Source organism: Martes martes (assembly GCF_963455335.1).
Source record: "Martes martes genome assembly, chromosome: 11".
NCBI lineage: Eukaryota > Metazoa > Chordata > Mammalia > Carnivora > Mustelidae > Martes > Martes martes.
In genome coordinates, this window is record NC_137899.1 from 90,768,204 (window position 1) to 90,786,696 (window position 18,493).

The 18,493-nt window shown below is 42.6% G+C and overlaps 1 protein-coding gene across 1 annotated transcript; it reads left to right on the top strand.

Moving 5' to 3' along the window:
- Positions 1–1,735: 1,735 nt before the first annotated feature.
- Positions 1,736–17,865, top strand: STMP1 (short transmembrane mitochondrial protein 1; the record flags this gene model as incomplete). Its single annotated transcript, XM_080818741.1, is given in 5 exon segments — positions 1,736–1,805; positions 2,041–2,237; positions 16,489–16,542; positions 17,525–17,593; positions 17,595–17,865. Coding segments are annotated over 5 exon segments (444 nt in total). The 3' UTR covers positions 17,649–17,865.
- Between the last annotated feature and the right edge of the window lie 628 nt (positions 17,866–18,493).

The following is an 18,493-nucleotide window of genomic DNA, read 5'->3' on the forward strand; positions in this document are numbered from 1 at the left end:
CTCTCTGTCAAATAAATAAATAAAATCTTTTAAAAAATTGATAAAATAGGAAATAAGATTTGAGAATATAATACTTTAAAGGTGGAGCAGGTCGAGTAGGTGACCAAGTGTGGGTTATGAACATGGCGGTGGATTGCTGAAGTGGTGTGAGGTTGGAGGTTCCTGGAGGTAAGGATTCTGGAAAATACAAGTGTATGTGGCCTTGGAAGTCACCCGTGATTGTGATAGCTTGGCAAGCCTGAAAAGCTGTTAGATGCCAAAGCCTTTGGTGAATGAGAGGACCACCTGGGAAGTCAGTAGCTGAAGGCATCATGAAGGGATAAAGGGAAAGCATGATCTTGGAAGTGTTTTCATCAGAGGACATTTAAGTAATAATCTCAAAGTAGCAAAAGGAATTCTTCCCTTTCCCCCCCCTTCTCCTTGTGGTTATTTGGGGGTATAAGAAAAAGAACCTTTGAAAAGACCTTAGAGGAAAAGTCTTCCCTTTCAGGATTCATCTGTGAGAGGGGGCTAAGGTTTTATGCAAGGAACCTCAATAAATCCTGTGTTCAGAGGCTGCACCAAGCACTTGCTGGCACTGAGGATAGAGTCATGAATGGAATGAAATTCTCATCTTCGTGTAGCTTGCAGTATGGTGTCTCACAAGTCAAAATGTTTCAGAGGCCACCGGTAGTAGCATCACGTGGGAGCTAGGTAGCAATGTGTGATGTCAGGCCCCCACTCAAGATTTCCAGGTGATTTGAATGCACATTAAAGTTTGAGGAGCACTGGTCAAGATTTGGCTGAGTCTCATTTTAATCTAGGAATGTCAGAAAGTGAAGTGTGTTACAGCTATCTACCAGCATCTTCTCCTCCTTGGCAGTCACTTTAAGTTCCAAGAGAGCCCTCTCCTCTGGTTATAATTGATGAGAGAGCGCTTGACACTAACTTGCTCAATCAGCATTCCTTTCCCGGGTATTGAACATGGTAGGGAAAGTGATCCAGCTTTTCTATCATTGGATCACTTAATGAGTAAACTCCAGTGAGTGACCACGGTCATATTCTGGAAGGCAGAAAAAAACAAAAGGCAAAATGAGAGAACATTAAGCAGATGTATGGAGAAAAGCAGAGATGGAGAGAAAATGCTGCTTAGTTCTGGATACCTTTCCCATTCCCCATCGTTGTCCACTGTATCTCCATAACATACTCCCATATAGTTTACACTAATATGATTTGGTTGTTACAATTTGGGACCAGAGTTCCACTTAATATAACAGATAAGGGTGAACTCAGAAAGCTGAGAACAAAGAAAATGTGGTCTTGCTTTGGAAGTGTGTGTGTTAATGGAGGTCGTTGAAGGATTTGAAGACCAGGAGCGGTAGGTGGCCCATAGTATGAGGGGGTAGCTCTGTGTGGAGACAGGATGAGGAAAGGTCTTCTAGAGCTCACTGTCCACCCCAGACACATGACGAGCATTTTTTGATTCCTCACGTTGTCTCATTTGATTCACACAGCAGGTCTTCGGGGAGCTGGAATCAGCCCCATTTGCAGAGAAGGAAAGCGAGCCCGAGAGAGGTTAAGGAGCCAGGAATGAATTGGACACGGCTGTGCCAGTTTCTAAAGCCGTCTAGCTTAACCACTTACGCCCCTACGCTCTATCGAAAGTGCTCACTGCAAGTTACATGACACACCCGTGGCACTTTTGAAACCCAAGGCTCTCCCCTCCCACAGATTCTGCGTGGGGTCTGGGTAGATTATGTTGCAAAAGCGCCACGGAGGATTCTGCTTCGCACCTGGAATAGGATCCGCCGCCTCTGCAGTCCTAGGTGAGGGAGTCCTAAGCCTGGCTATGCATCAGAATCGTTGGGGTGCTGGGAGTAATCTAGATCCCGGGCCCGACCCAGGTTTACAGTAGCGGGACTTGGGGACTGACGCGTCCTGGAATCTGAACTATCAAACCTGTCCCTCCAGGCCTGCCTGGGACTTGAGGTTTCTCCCCGCCCCGCGGGCCTTCTCCCCTAGTCGGCCGGCCCAGGAGGTAAATCCGGGGCGCTCCGCCAGGGGGCGCCCGGGCGCCGCGAGCGGCTTTGGGTGAGGCGAGGCGAGGCGGGGCGGGAGGCGCGGGCGGGGTTGGGCGTGACCCGGAAGCCCACGGCAGGTTCCGCCCCCTCGCTCGGGGAGAGGCAGGCTCGGACCGGCCCACCGAGCTGCAGCCGTCCTTCGCGCCTCTCCTCGCCGACGCCATGCTGCAGTTCCTGGTGAGTGCAGCTGCCCTGGAGTGGCGGGGTCGGGGGGAGTGGTGGGGGTTGGTCCGGGGCCCGGCCGGCCTGGGTCCGGGTTTCGGGGGGTCTGGGCGTGCGTCCGTTTCCGCGCGGCGCCCGCTCGTCGCCTGTCGGGGTGGGCCGCGGGGTTTTGTGTGTGCGGGGCCCAAGCCCCTTTGCCGGTCCTTGTGGAGTCGTCCGAGTCCCTCAGACGTGGAGGTGTCAGCGGGCATTTTCACGGCCACTGCTGTGCCGTCCCGGCGGGCACTGTGGGACGCCCGAGTTAAAGCTGTGGGGGCCGCAGAAGACGTGGAGGCTCCCCTCCCGTGCCCTCCCGCCCGCACACCCCATCCCGGCCTTGGAGCCCCGCCGGAAGGTTTTCTGGAAACGTGGGAGGGCCGGCAGTGGACTCAAGTTAGTAAGCCACCTCACGAGGCGGAAGTACAGGGTCAGAGGTGGAGGCTTGGGGAGCCCTCGCCGGGCCTTTTCTAGCTTCCAGACTTTGAGGATGGCTGGCGGCTGGCGTGAGTCAGACTCTGGTGCGCACGGAACTCCTGCAGGGGGCTCATTTGGTGGGGGGGGGGGGGGGAGTGTTACTGTGAGTAAATAAACTCTATCGCATGGCTGTTTATTTCGGTTAAAAGCTGCCTTTCTGGCACAGCTGGTTTCGGGAGGGCCGGCCGAACATCGCCAGGACAGAGTCGGCCTTGCCAGCGTTTGAGCCTTCCGAACTCTCCCTTCCTCCCTCTCGTTCGATTAGGAGGCGCGCGAACGTTCCAAGTTACCTTCCAGGTTATCTTCCACATTGCGTGCTCTGGGGAGGAGACACTTTCCCGAATGTTACATTCTTTATCGAAGAGAATTTTTAAAAGTGCCCCCCTTGTCTTTTTTGAGGTGGTAATTGATTTTTTTAAATCCTCAGAGGGAGAGAGAGAGAGGTATCCTTGATTTACATCGCCCAAGTAAGACGGGGCTGTTCCTTTGCCTCTGGAAGTTTTTCCAGTGTCCTGACTAGGTGTTAGCTTAGGAGTCAGTAGAAATAATTACTGTCTTTTAGTTGTAGGAAACAGGTTAAAGACAGTGTCAGCCTCAGAGAGTGAGATGATAGCGTTGAACCTAGTATAGCTGTAGCGCGTTGACAGATTGGGAGGGCATTGATTATTATTATTTGTTTTGTAAATCTTTTTTTAAGATTTTATTTATTCGATAGAGAGTGGCAGAGGGACAGAGCATAAGCAGGGGGAGAGGGAGAAGCAGACTCCTCCGTGAGCAGGAAGCCCTTTGAGGGGTAGGTTCCCAGGACTCTCTGATCATGACCTGAGCCGAAGGCCTACACAACCATCTGAGCCACCCAGGTGCCCCTGATTAATTACTTCGTAAGTGCTTTTGCGGAGTGAATTTACTTGGTTTTGGAATAAGCTTTTGCTGTGTGTAAATATGCATGTACCTGATTTGAGAATTCAGAGTCCTCAGCACTGAAGGCGAAAGGCTGCAGCCATTCATTAAATTCCTAGCTCGGAAGTCGCTGGAACAGGGATGTTCTCGTGTCCTCTTGTTCCCCCATCTCCTCATTGCATCTGTTGGAAGAAGCAGGGTAGTATGACTTCTCACCTTGGTTCCACCTCTTTCGAATGATTCACTAATTCTGTGAACTTGGGCAAGTCTTTCTTTTGCTTTTAGCCATTTGATTTTATTATAAAACGAGTTGAAGCACGTGATTCCTGAGTTGTCCTCGAGCTTTCAACCTGTTGGCCAGCCGTCTTGTTCTAGTGCTTAAGAGGTCAGACGCCTGGATTCCAAGCCCAGCTGCATCGTTGGCAAGCTGTGGGAACTCGGGGAGGTCCCTTGAATTCACTGTGCTTCAGTTTCCACAAATGAAAATGGGAACCTACCTCATGGTTTTGTTGTGAGGAGTAAAAATGAGTTACTGCATGAAGGTGCTTCAGAGAACTTAGTAAGGACTCAGGTAAAATTCAGTTTCTCTTTTACAAGATACCAGCTGAACTCTGATACGGTTTCTTCTCAAAATGGGGATTCATTTGCCCTCAGTAAAGTAGGCGATGGCGACGGGACAAGTTTTGAAAGTGATGAAATTATTACAACTTAAGCCACAGTCATCCCGCGTTTTGGAACTGTCCAGGTTGCTTCCTATATTTGTCACTTCCTGGAACTCTGTTCCAAACTACCGCAGCCGAATGGGCTGCTTATCTTCTTCATTGTTCATTCCTCCGTGGATTAAAATATTCGCCCATCATCCCTGTCCCAGAAACCTGTTCCTGTGGTCCTGCTGTCCTTCGCTTTTACTACAGTGGCTTCTTTAAGGTTTCGCTACAGGTTTTGTAAGGAAACTTCGGAAGCTTTTGAGGGCAGCCTGACAGGACAGGCACCGCTGGGAGCTCGGCGTCCGCTGCCTGTCAGACTGTTACTGGCTGTTGCTGGTCACCTTCTGAGGTGGCAGCTCTTGGTGCCCTTTATCACGACCTCCTTAATCCCTCCTCCCTTGGCTTTTGGATCCTCCGTCTCCATGTTTTCTGACATTCTTTAACATTACAACACACGTATGTATTTATCTTCACGGAAGAACCCGTGAAGGTGACTGGCGTGGGTGCTGGCCCCTCCAAGGGCTGAGGGGATCTGTATCTTGGTGCAGCAGCTGGGAAGGGGCCCTATCTAATCTCGCCCGTTTGTGCTGGCTGCTTTTCCCTTCTTTTGGTTACTAGGTGTTCCTCAGGGTTCAGTCCTTGACTCTTCACTCTTTTCTTCAAACCCACCCTCAAGGAGTGTGTTTCTTGTCATGCTGCCACCTTCTCCTCTTTGCTGCTTCCAAAACTACCTTGCGTCCCATTTCTCTGAGTTCCAGTTGGCTGTCATCAACTGTCTGCTGAACATCTCTCGTCATCCCTTCTATCTCAGATCCAGCACCTCTGGACCCATTACCTCCTCTGTTCCCCACCCTGCAATGCATGCCTCACACCCAACTTCTCTATTCTCCTGTCCTGGCTTTCTCAAATTTGAAATACTGACGTAATCCTTGATTTATTTCTCTCCTTCATTCTCCATATCATTTAGCTGCTGTGCCTAGCACATATATTTCTCTGTGTATTCTTGAGCAAGTTACTTAGCTGCTCTCTGCCTCAGTTTCCCCAACATAAACTGGGCAATAATAGTACCTGCTTATAAGGCTATGAAATTCATTCATGAAAAAGAGAATACTACCTTGCACACAGCTCTCAGTAAATGTTAGCTATTGTTTTAAGCCATTGGGTCTTCTGTACTCACCTTATGAGAGTTACATCTTTATGTTCCTGCTGCCAGGTTTGTAGAGTAGGTGTCTTTTACTCCACTGTTGCACTAACTACACCAGCCTCGCTGGGGTAGGAACGTGGGTTTTGAGTTGGAAGAGTTGTTTTAGGTTCTATAGTTCTGCTAAGAAGCTGACATGTCAGTTTCCACTACTAAGGGGGCATCCGGTTTATGTTTCATCACCTCCCTTTGAAATAGATGCTCTAGTTCCTCAGATGATCTGTATCATTTTTGGTCAGTGTCTCCCTAACTGGTTCTTGGTATTAAAGAGCAGTTCTAATCCACATAACAACCCTGTACATATTTGAAGAGCATCTTGGTACCTCTCTCAACCCCCCTGACCCCCATTAGTCTGTTCTTTAGACAAAACATCTCTGATTCTTCCATCCATTCTTTATGGTTTCAGGTTTATTCCGGTTAGCCTTCTTCCCCCCGAATATTCTAGTTTTTCAGTTCTCCCCCACTTTTCTTTTTGAAACATGGCACTCCCGCTCCAGTCTGATCAGCCATAGAAAAGTAAGGCTGTCTTCTCCAGTTCTGTGTTTCCCTTGATGCCTTTGGTGTTCTGTTCAGTCTTGCAGCTGCCAGAGTAATCATCCAGTCGTACTTGTCTAATTCACATGCTCAGAAACTGTCAGTGGTCTTTATGTCCCTGCACATCAGGTAGTAACCACTTGTACTTGATTTTCAAGATTTGCTCATCTGGGGCGCCTGGGTGGCTCAGTGGGTTAAGCCGCTGCCTTCGGCTCAGGTCATGATCTCAGGGTCCTGGGATCGAGTCCCGCATCGGGCTCTCTGCTCAGCAGGGAGCCTGCTTCCCTCTCTCTCTCTCTCTGCCTACTTGTGATCTCTCTCTGTCAAATAAATAAATAAAATCTTTAAAAAAAAAAAAAAAAAGATTTGCTCATCTGACTCCATTTTCCCTTACTACTGCCCTTCAACATATCTCCTCTATTTTAGACTGACTAGGCTATCTTACCAACCTGGATCACCGATGGACCTTCCTGCCTTCAGACCTTCCCATCTGGTTTTCCCTTTGTCCTCTGTTTTTTTTGCCTCCCCAACTACTCTCAACTCCCGTGTTTTCTCAGGAGCTTTTCTTTTCATAAAGAAAGCTCATGGATCACTTATGATCCACCTACCTGTTAATTTACGTCTTAAATGTCTTTCATCAATGTTTTACTGTCTTCTCAGTAATAGTCCTTTTTTTTAGTATTTCCAGGTACTTTAGTTGTTGTTGTGAGTGGCATCCTTTTTTTTTTTTTATTTATTTTATTTATTTATTAGGCAGATAGAGATCACAAGTAGGCAGAGAGGCAGGCAGAGAGAGAGAGAAAGGAGGAAGCAGGCTCTCTGCTGAGCAGAGAGCCCGATGTGGGGCTCGATCCCAGGACCCTGGGATCATGACCTGAGCCGAAGGCAGAGGCTTTAACCCACTGAGCCACCCAGGTGCCCCATGAGTGGCATCCTTTTTAAAATTACATTTTAAAAAATAAATAAATAAATAAATAAAATAAATAAAATTACATTTTCAAATTTGTTGCTGATGAATAGAAATGCTAAGTTTGGTGTACTGATTTTTGTGTCTAGTAGTCTTACCTATCTTTTAGCTCTCATAGTTTGTAGATTGACTTGGAAGTGAATGACTGACAGGGTGCCTGGCTGGCTCAGTGGGTAGAACATGCAACACTTGATCTCTGCGTTGTGAATTTGAGTCTCACATTGGGCATAGAGCTTAGTTAAAATAGTTTTTTAATTAAAAAAAAAAAAGTTGGGCACCTGGCTGGCTCAGTTATAGGAGTGTGTGGCTCTTGATCTTGGGGGTCTTGAGTTTGAGTTCCACATGGGGTATAGAGATTAAACAAATAAGACTTTTATTTTTTAAAAGAGATTTTATTTATTTATTTGACACAGAGAGAGAGATCACAAGTAGGCAGTGCAGCAGGCGGGGGGGGGGGGGGGGGGAGGGGGGATGCAGGCTCCCTGCTGAGCAGAGAGCCCGATGCAGGGCTCCATCCCAGGACCAGAGATCATGAGCTGAAGGCAGTTGCTTAACGACTGAGCCACCCAGGCGCCCCTAGATTAAATAAATAAGACTTTTAAAAAAATTTTAAAAAAGGAAGTAAATCAATGAATGCAATACTGTGAAGGCAGTCATATCTCTGATGAAGGCAAAAATGACAGTTTTGTGTTCTTTTCCAATTCTTGTCTTTATCGAGTTAGGACTTCCAATAGGAGAGTGGATATCCTAGTTTTTTCTGCTTTTAGTGGAAATGCTTCTCAGGTTTTTGTATGATGTTTGTGTTTCTGGTATTTCCTAACATTAAGGGAATTCTGTTCTATTTCTTTTTTTTTTTTTAATTTTATTTATTTATTGGTCTCACAGACAGATCGAGCACACAAGCAGGGGGAGTGGCAGGCTCCTGCTAAACAAGGAGCTCGATCGATGTAGGACTAGATCCTAGGACCCTGGGATTATGACCTGAGCCGAAGGCAGTCGCTTAACATACCGAGCCACCCAGGCGTCCCCTCTCTTCTGTTTCTAGTATAAGAGTTTTTGTTGTGATTGACTATTGAATTTTATCATGTTATTTCCCCCTCTGATGATCAAATGATTTTTCTCCTTTAGTATGTTCATACAGATTATGTTCAATTTCTAACATGATACCCTTGAACTATGTGGCCCATTCAGACCATCATTTGGAGATGTGCTGCTGTGTTTTGTTCCCTGCACCTCCACTTGTTTTAGTCTTACCTTTCTAGAATAGATCATAAATTCCAGGGGAAGAAGCAACATGGCTTATGCTTAGATTTCCTAAGCACATGGCACTTAGCTAATACTGTGTGATTGATTTAATTAGATATTCCTTCTTTACTTGATTACTACTCTTAGATATTCATAAGATACTTGAATATTTGAATCAGCTTCTTTGAGAACAGGCAGACCGGTTCTACCTGATTGACCTCTTTCCAAAGTGTTAGAGCTATCTTTTTCATTAATGTCCCTATTTAATTTACTGGCTCAATTGAAGAATTAACAGCCTCCTCCTTTCACTATCTAAGGAAAATTATTGAATATAAAACCAGCCTTACATTTTAAAAATGCACATCTCTGTGGTGGTAGTAGAAGAGATACAGGTTATATCCTCAGTAGATTTTTGTTTTAATGTATAGAATATGGGTTTTATTATTACTTGAAGCAGATGTTAAACACAGTTGGTTATTTCTCTGCATCAAGTCTGAAACATTTAAAGACTAAAGATGAATTTTTTTCTTGCCTCCTTGGAATGGAGCAGTCTTCAGATAGTTTCTGTAGGTCTGTAGATTTAAATGGAGAAATAAAATTATCAATTTATTTTTTTATTAATGTTAGATAATGTATACTTCTGGTTTTCTTGTCAGTGTGTAGCTTTTCTCACCTGAGACCATACAACATTTTTAGGTATCCTTTTGAATGCTAGTTGTAGCTATATTTGCTAAATAAAATGAGGTTACTTTTATTTTTTATTTTTAATGAGATTATTTTTAGATTTCTTAAGCCCTTGTCAGTAAATATGAGATGGTTCAGATTCTGTGTCATAACTTGGGTTTGGGTGTGTACTCATTGAAAATGTAATTTCATGAGTCTTTCAGAATTGTTAGGTAGTATTCAGTTGGGGTTATTGCCAGGAACCATCCCTGGGTAAAAATTGTAGCTTTATTTACTAAATGACAGATGTAACTTTTTGATTGGGGAAGAGATTGAGCAGCAAATGATGAGAAGAGTCAGATTGCTCTGGAGTTAGCTTTCTTATTTTTAAGACTTGGTGCTTCTTTATGTTGATACAGTGCTGAGATTAACTTGCTTATGTGTCCTTACACAAAAAATAGTTGATTTTTTGTGGTTTTCATACACAAAGCCAACTGTTTATCTTAGTGGTCCTCATTTTTTTTCAGTCTAACATTTCCATTCTTTTTAAACATTTGTCCAATCTGGAAACCTTGAAGTTGTCTGTGATTTCCAGTTTTATCCCATATAGCTGATATTTTACCAAATATTAATGGTTTTTTAAAAAATATTTTTTAAAGATTTTATTCATTTATTCACGAGAGACCTGGAGAGAGGCAGAGGGAGAAGCAGGCTCCTCGAGCAGGGAGCCCGATGCGGGACTTGATGCCAGGACTCTGCAATCAGGACCCAAGCTGAAGGCAGACGCTTAACCGACTGAGCCAAACAGGCACCCCAAAATATTTTTAAGATACAATATTCGTCATACAACTCACCCATTTGTAGTGTAGAATTCCCTGGTTTCTTACATATTCACAGAGTTGTGCAACCATCACCACTATCATTTTATATCCAATATTTCATTGTCCCCCAAAAGAAACCCCATATCTATTAGCATTCGTTTTTCATTCTCCTCTTCCCCAGTTTTGGACAACCACTAATTTATTGTGTGTCTATGGATTTACCTTTTCTGGACATTTCCTTTAAGTGGAGTCATATAACATGTAGTCTCTTCTGACTGCTTTTCACTCAGAACAGTGTTACCAAGGTTCATCGATGTTATAGCACGAATTAGTACTTTCATGGCTGAATAATATTAAATTGTATGGATATACCACATTTTATCAATCCATTCACCAGCTTATAGGCATTTGGGTTGTTTGCACCTTTTGGCTATTATGGATAATCTTGTGAACATTTGCGTACAAGTTTTTGTGTGGATGTATGTTTCGGTTCTGTTAAGGATACACCCTACAGTAAACTTGCTGCATCATATGGTAACTATACGCTTAACTTTGAGAGATTGCCAGACCATTTTCCAGAGTGTCTCTACGATTTTATATTCCCATCAGCAGTGGATGAACGTTCCATTTTCTCCACTTCCTTTTCAACATTTTGACTAACGTCATCCCTAGTGGGTGTAATATGGCACCTCATTGTGCTTTTGATTTGCATTTCCTTAATAACTAGTGATATTGAACATCTTTTCATGTGCTCATGGGCCATGTATATCTTATTTGGAGAACTGTCTGGGAGCCTGGGTGGCTCAGTTGGTTGGGCAACTGCCGTCAGCTGAGGTCATGATCTTGGGGTCCTAGGATTGAGTCCCACTTCAGGCTCCCTAATCAGCAGGGAGCCTGCTTCTCCCTCTCTGGTTCCCTTGTTTGTGCTCTCTCTCTCTCTGTAAAATAAATAAAAATAAAATCTTAAAAAAAAAAAAAAAAGAAATGTCTATCAATTCCTTTGCTCAGGGGTGCCTGGGTGGTTTAGTCAGTTGAGTGTCTGCCTTTGGCTTGGGTCATGATCTCAGGGTCCTGGGATCAAGCCCTGCATCTAGCTCTCCGCTCAGTGGTGAATCTGCTTCCCCCTCTCCTTCCCACTCTGTGATGTCTCTGGCTCTCTCTCTCTCAGATAAATAAATAAAATCTTTAAAAAAATCCTTTGCTTAGTTTTATTAAAATATTTTATTTATTTATTTGACAGAGAGAGATCACAGTAGACAAAGAGGCAGAGAGAGAAGGAGAGAGAGAAGCAGGCTCTCTGCTGAGCAGAGAGCCCGATGCGGGACTCGATCCCAGGACTCTGAGATCATGACCTGAGCCGAAGGCAGCGGCTTAACCCACTGAGCCACCCAGGCACCCTTTTGCTTAGTTTTAAATTGGGTTTTCTTTTTATTGTTAGGTCATAAGAATTCTTATATTCTGGATACAAGTCCTTTATCAATACGTGATTTGCAAATATTTTATTCTATTTCATTGGGTTGTTTTTTCATTTTCTGGATGGTATTCTTTGAAACATAAATATTTTTAATTTTGATGAAGTCCAGTGTGTCTCTTTTTTTTGGTCACTTGTGCTTTTGATGCCATATTTAAGAAACTGTTGCCTAATGCAAAGTCATGAGATTTACTACTTTGTGCTCTTACAAGAGATTTATAGTTCTAGCTTTTACATTTAGGTCTTTTTTTTTTTTTTAAGATTTTATTTATTTATTTGACAGAGATCACAAGTGGGCAGAAAGGCAGGCAGAGAGAGAGGAAGAAGCAGGCTCCCTGCTGAGCAGAGCGCCTGATGCGAGGCTTGATCCCAGGACCCTGGGATCATGACCTGAGCCAGAGGCAGAGGCTTTAACCCACTGAGCCACCCAGGCGCCTCTACATTTAGGTCTTGATCCATTTTGAGTTAGTTTTTGTTTATGATGTGAGATAGGGGTCCATATTCACTCTGGCTTGTGGATATCCAGTTGTCCTAGCATCATTTCTTGAAAAGACTATTCTTTTTCCATTGACTGTATCAGCACCCTTGTTAAAATCACTTGACCAGGGGCGCCTGGGTGGCTCAGTGGGTTAAAGCCTCTGCCTTCGGCTCAGGTCATGATCCCAGGGTCCTGGGATCGAGCCCCGCATTGGGCTCTCTGCTCAGCGGGCAACCTGTATCCTTCTCTCTCTCTCTCTCTCTCTCTGCCTGCCTCTCTGCCTACTTGTGATCGCTGTCTGTCAAATAAATAAATAAAATCGTTAAAAAAAAATCACTTGGCCAGGGGCACCTGGGTGGCTCAGTTGGCCCGTTGACCCACCCAGGTCATGATCTCCGGGTGATGAGATCGAGCCCCATGTCCACCTCTGAGCTTGGTGGGGAGTCTGCTTGGGATCCTTTCTCCCTTTGCCCTTCCCTTTTCTTCCCTTACACACTCTCTCTCAAATAAATAAATCTTAAAAAAAAAAAAAAATCACTTGACCATAAATGTAAAGGTTGGTTCCTGGACTCTCCATTCTATATCATTGGTCATCATTGATTTTTATTTTAATTGTTATTTTATTTTTTAAATTTATTTTTATTTTTATTCCAGTATAGTTAGCACACAGTGTTATATTAGTTTCAGGTGTACAATATAGTGATTCAGCAGTTCTGTATATTACTCAGTGCTCACCTATTTCACCCATTTCCCCACCCATCTCCTTTCTGGTAACCATCAGTTCTCTATAGTTAAGAACCTGTTTGGGGAATCATCATTGACTTAAGAAGAAAAGCAATTTAGTGATGTTTGCTCGCTGTCCCCTATGCTACCACACTAATCTGGGCCTTCCTGATCTGTACTTACTAACTGTTCAGACTTTTTTGAGTACAGTTGCTAGGTGAATACTTCCAAAGCAGTGCTTTTGTTGTGTTGTTGCTGGTAAAGAGTAGCCATTGGCTTGATATCAAGGTTACATGGGAACTAAACTACTTTGCCTGTTTTGAGGTCCCTGAGCCAGCCCTACCCAGGGCTCCATACTTGTTTCTCTCCATTTCTAAATTCAAGTCCTCTCCTAATCAGTCCTATTTCTTTTAGTCATCACCTCCTCATTCATACCTTATGCCTTGATTCTCCACGTTCAGTTCCCTTCTCAGTTTAAATTTTTATACTTAACTCAGCATAATTAGAGGCTTTAATAAATTTAGGTACATTGATCTCTTTCAGATGTGGTTTCTTAAAAGAATCACTTCTGTTTCATTCATGTGACCACGTAATGCATGATCCATTTCTGGTTCTTCCTGCATCTGTTACATCCAGGGTCCTATACTGGCTGCTGCCTCATATAACTATTTTATGTATCTATAGCTTTTTTTCGTATACATTCCTGTACACTGAAATATGTAGGGACTGTTTTAGAATTCCTTCACAGGGCTGAATATGAATTTATTTTTGGTATATAAGGGTCTTCAATCTTCTAATCAAAACCTTTGGGGGCCAGATGTATTTGAGAGATTTTTTAAAAGATTTTACAAAGGTTTAAGCTGCATATACCTTATTATTTAACCAATAGCACTCTGGGATAGCACTCTTTAATGACCTACATTAAAAATTTACTGTTACACATATTCTCCAGTGGGATGTAGGGCAGGATCCTTTGTTTAAAAATTGCTTTTTCTGTAGCAAAAAGTGAATATTCACACTGAAATGTGATAGACTATAAATAGTATCATATCAGTTCAGGTCAGGTGTGATTTTGCTGCCAGTTGAATTATAGTGAAACAGTTTGAATAGAGTTTTGCCTTTCAGAAGTGTGGATAATGGATTGAAGAGTCTCACCGATTTTACCTGTACAGTACCTGTATGGTGTAAATGTAGAGCTGGAAAATTCTGTCTCTTACGTGCGCTGCCCTGACCCAGTCTAGACTTGCCTCCTGTGTCTCTTAGCTGCAGCCTCTTCCCCCCACCCATTTGTTCTCAACCACTTTGCTCAGGTCACTCCTGTGTCCCCACATTTGTGATGTCTTACCATTTATTGTCCACAGTGTGCATGTGAGAAGTAGCCACATATTCCTAAAGTCTCAAATGATTGCAGAAGGAATGCGATAGTCATTTATTTAGTCAGTGACTGCTGGGGAAGTTATTCCCTTTTCTCTACACTGCCTTCCCTGCAGGGCCTACTGTGGGGGGGGGGGTCAGTGAGTTGGAGGGGGCACCGTGGAGGCATACAGCTGTCTGGATGGACGCCTGATGAGGCGTCCAGGTCTTGGCCTGGAAGAAGTTAAGCAATCTGGGCCTGCAGGGAGGCTGCAGACTCATTCAAGGCCTTCTATAATCTGACTTCAGTCTAACTTGTCAAACTAATGAGTCACCATTCCTCAGATTTATGTTTTATGTTTTTTATTAGATTAAGATGTTTTCTCTGTGTAAAACTTGCCTAGTGAGCATCCCATGGATAACATATAAATGGTTTTCTGGCTTCATGCATTTTCCTCAACATTTCACTTAATATGTGACATTTCTCTTATGTTGTATATTTAATTTTACAATATCCCAGTGGTAGATCTGGCAGTGTTCTGAAACTGGAATTAGATACCACTTGTCTAGAGGCCTGTAGTTTTTGTTTTGTTTGTGTTTTAAAATAACTGCTATTTTTTCATGTGCTGGTGAAATTGCCAAAGTGAAGCCACCTTAGATATGCCATATTTTTATGTAGAGACACATGTGGTTAAGAACCAGGAATCCTAGAATGTTGGAGCTGGAAGGAACATTGTTTTTTTGTTGTTGTTGTTTGTTTTAAAAGATCTTACTTATTTGTGACAACGAGATCACAAGTAGGCAGAGAGGTGGAGGGGGGGGGGGAGCCGGCTCCCTGCCTAGCAGAGTGTGGGACTTGATCCCAGGACCCTGAGATCATGACCTGAGCCGAAGGCAGAGGCCCACTGAGCCACCCAGGCGCCCCAAGAACACTGTTAGTATAATGTTTTATAGAACAGGAAACTCAAATCAGCTACAGCTACCCAGCTAGATAGTGAGTAGTAGAACCAGAACTCTGTTTTTCTTGAGAATTTACACCTTTCTGTTTTTTCTGCTTGGTGTTAGAGCTAAAATTCTCAGTTGATCATCCTCCCACTCCCTGCAGTTCTTACAAGTAAATTTAATACTCTTTCGGATTTGGAAAACTGTCTACCTGGTTTCAACCCACAGGAGTAAAAATCATTTTGCTTCTTGGTGCCACCTTGGTAAAACTATTATTTGAGAGAATGTGCCTAATTAATCAAATTATTAGAAAATGGACTCTGATTAGAAAATGGATAGCTGCTTTTATGTTCCTAACATCAACTAACAACCAATTTAAATTGTGCTTTTGGTGTTTAAAGCTCAGGAAGGCTTTCCCTATATGTTTCCCTATATGTATCTCTGACTTGAAGAGAAGGTTCGACCACATTATGTAGAACTGACAATGTTAAGTGCCACGTTTTTGTGTTAAGCTCTGCTATTTATTGAATATGAGAAGCGATAAATTGAGAAATTGAATAAGAGAAAATGATAAAAAAAAAGAATGCCAGTTTGAATTTATGAAATTAGAAATTAGGCGTCCTGTTGGAGATTCTTAATTATTGGAGGAAAAAACCCCAGGGAGTTATGGATCATTAGAACTCAAAGTTTAATGTGCTTTGGTTTGTTTGTGGTAAATTGAGTGCTTTAAATTTTCATGAAACAGTTTTTAAAAGTTCAGGAAAATAGTCGCCCAATGGCATAAGCATTTATAGTTCTCTAAAAATCATGCCTTTCTCTCCACACTGAGTAAGAGCTGGTTAGGGAATCTTTGTCCCCCACAGGTCTTAAGTGTTCTGCCCATCAGGTTACACCCACAGCAGAGTGCTAAGCCATATGCTGTCTCAGCTGTATGTCAGAGTTTCCCATGCTTTTCTGTCATGATACATTTTCATTTTTGAGTGAGAATCTAATTTAGGTCTGTGTTCCTTTGTTATGAATGACCCTGAAAAAGTCACTTCATTACCCTGGGCCTCAGGTATGAGGAGAGTAACTGTGAAAATGTCTCCATTGTCCAAGGTAATAGAGCTTAGCTGAGTATTTTTTTTTTAATCGGATTTTTTTATTTGATGTAGTAAGTAACAATACTTATAACCAAGAAAGAAAGAGAAAACAAATTACTTTTAACAACAAAATCATCAGTGTGGCTTGGGTTTCTGGAGCTGACAGTGAAGTATTTATGGAGGTTGTGAGAGGACAGGGAGAATCTAGGGTAGGTTTGTTTAGTGCTGCCATTTATTCTCACTTTTGTATGCTCTTTAACCTTTAGGGAGAATATTCCTATATTTATTTTACAAAAGAAAATTGAATCTCATACCGTCTAGCCCTAGACTGGAAACTGGGGTCTTTTTTTTTTTTTTTTTAAGATTTATCCATTTATTGGCAGAGAGACGCAGCGAGAGAGGGAACACAAGCAGGGGCAGTGGGAGAGGGAGAAGCAGGCTTCCCGCTGAGCTGAGCAGGGATGCGGAGCTTGATCCTCGGACCCTGTGAGCATGAGTTGAGCTGAAGGCAGATGCTAAACGACTGAGCCACCTAGGCCTTCCCCGGAAACTGGGGTCTTGAACTGTCCTGAGCTACTTCAAGACTACTGTCTGTATAGTTTGGCTTGGTATCAGATGGCACAGAACTTGGGATCCAGTATAACTCTTCCTGTTCTATTCTTTCAGCTTGGATTTACTCTTGGCAACGTGGTTGGAATGTATCTGGCTCAGAACTATGACGTAAGTGACCGTATCCATGTCCTCCCCGATTCCATGTCACAAATTCGTATTGACTTGCCTTTGTTAGAGTCAGATATGCCCTCCATTGTAAATGAAGTCCATAGAGGAAAACGTCCTGAACTTTGTAGAAAGATTTTCCGTTGTTAGAAAAATACACCTCACAGAAGCATCTGTCCTCCATATCACCACAAGAGGGCAAAATTCCATCAGTTTAAGATGTTCTTATGATCCTGAGCTGTGTTTGTTAGCCCAGAGCAATTAATTACTAAGTTAGAGTCTTCTTACGTTCTGTGGAGAATTATGTGATAAATGGGAATTTAAAGACTAATTGGATAATCTTTTTAGCTCCTGCTACATGGTAATAATGGTAATAATGACTGAGAATTTTAGTGGCAGATCTTTATAATGCAGCTCAGTTAAGGAGGTCAGAGTTTTGTGAAGTGGGGAGTTATATTAGCTTCATTTTATAGAAGGGAAGTTGAAAACCAGGTGACAAAACTGCCCATGAATGAGGATTCTGGAAGGGTTGTTGTAAAGAGAGGGAAAGGAAAGAAGAGGCAGGAAGAGGGAAGGAAGGGAAACATGATAATAACTTTAGATTTTTTTGTTGTGAAGCTTTTAATGTGACAAAAGAAATTCTTTATCAACCTTCACTTGAGTTATATGGTTTCTAGGAAGGAGCTTTATTAATTTATATCACCTTTATTTATATGTACGGCTTCTACTTGGCACTGGATTGAGGTGCTAAGTGAGTATATAAAAGTAGAAGTCAGAATATAGCTTCCAGGGAGGGAGCATACATTACTTTACAACTCCTGAGATCCTTCTTATGCAGTTAGGAGGCCAAGAAATTCTATTTAGCTGGTCGCTTTCAGAGGAAAATAAAGACTTGTACAACAACCCTTTATTGTTGGACGAAGAAAAGTAAAAGACTATTGATTAGGTAGATGCAAAATTACAATAACCTTTTCTCTTTTTAAAGATACCAAACCTGGCTAAAAAACTAGAAGAAATAAAAAAGGACTTGGATGCCAAGAAGAAACCCCCTAGCTCATGAGGCGGACTCCAGCACTGCCTTCTGGATATACCGATTCTGCTGTTCTTGAGGGCCTCCTTACCATCTGAACCAAAAGTTTTTGTTTTAAATTCCAGCCTCAACAATTTTCCTCTTAGATCCTGCATTGCCTGAGAGCACAGATGGGGCCACAAGTTAAGAACCACCCTTTTCCAGCTTCCTCACCTCGTCCCTTCCTCCTTCCAGCCACTTGAGACGGCATAAGACTGGAAATATGGTGCTAGATTAGTAAATGTGACCTTTAATTACTAGTCTCTCCTTTATTCTTTGGAATTTCTACTCTTTTCTAAAGAAAAATTGATAAGTTTTGTATAGCTGATCAGACATAAATAATGCTGATTTCACAGGTTAGCAATTATAATGGGTGTTTAAACATTTGGTACTAAATTATGTTGTTTTAAAGTCATTAAAATTAAAGCCCAGAAGCCAGTCACTCCTGAATTTTCCACTTATTTTATGCTGTTGTCAGGCAGCTCCATAATTGCTAATTTAATCAATAAATCAATTTATTACTCATTAACTAAGAAACTATACTCTGAGAACCCTGTCAGGAACTAGGGAGTTTAAAAATATATAAAATAATGGCCTTTATCCTCCATAGAATTCATAGTCTAGTATGCATGTTTTCCTTAATTGTGTCTTTGATTTGGCTCTTTTCCCTCAAAAGAATCCTACTTATCTTAGGGGATCACAGGTGCATTTGACATTACATGACAGATAAATGACAAGTTGTAAAGGAAATTTTATGCCTCTTCACATTAAAAATGTATTTTACAGTATATCTTTATAGTGATTCTGTAAGAAACTTTGAGGGTTTTTTTGTTTGTTTGTTTCCTGCGATCAGAAATCACCATTGTCTGTTGACCCATAGGTAGG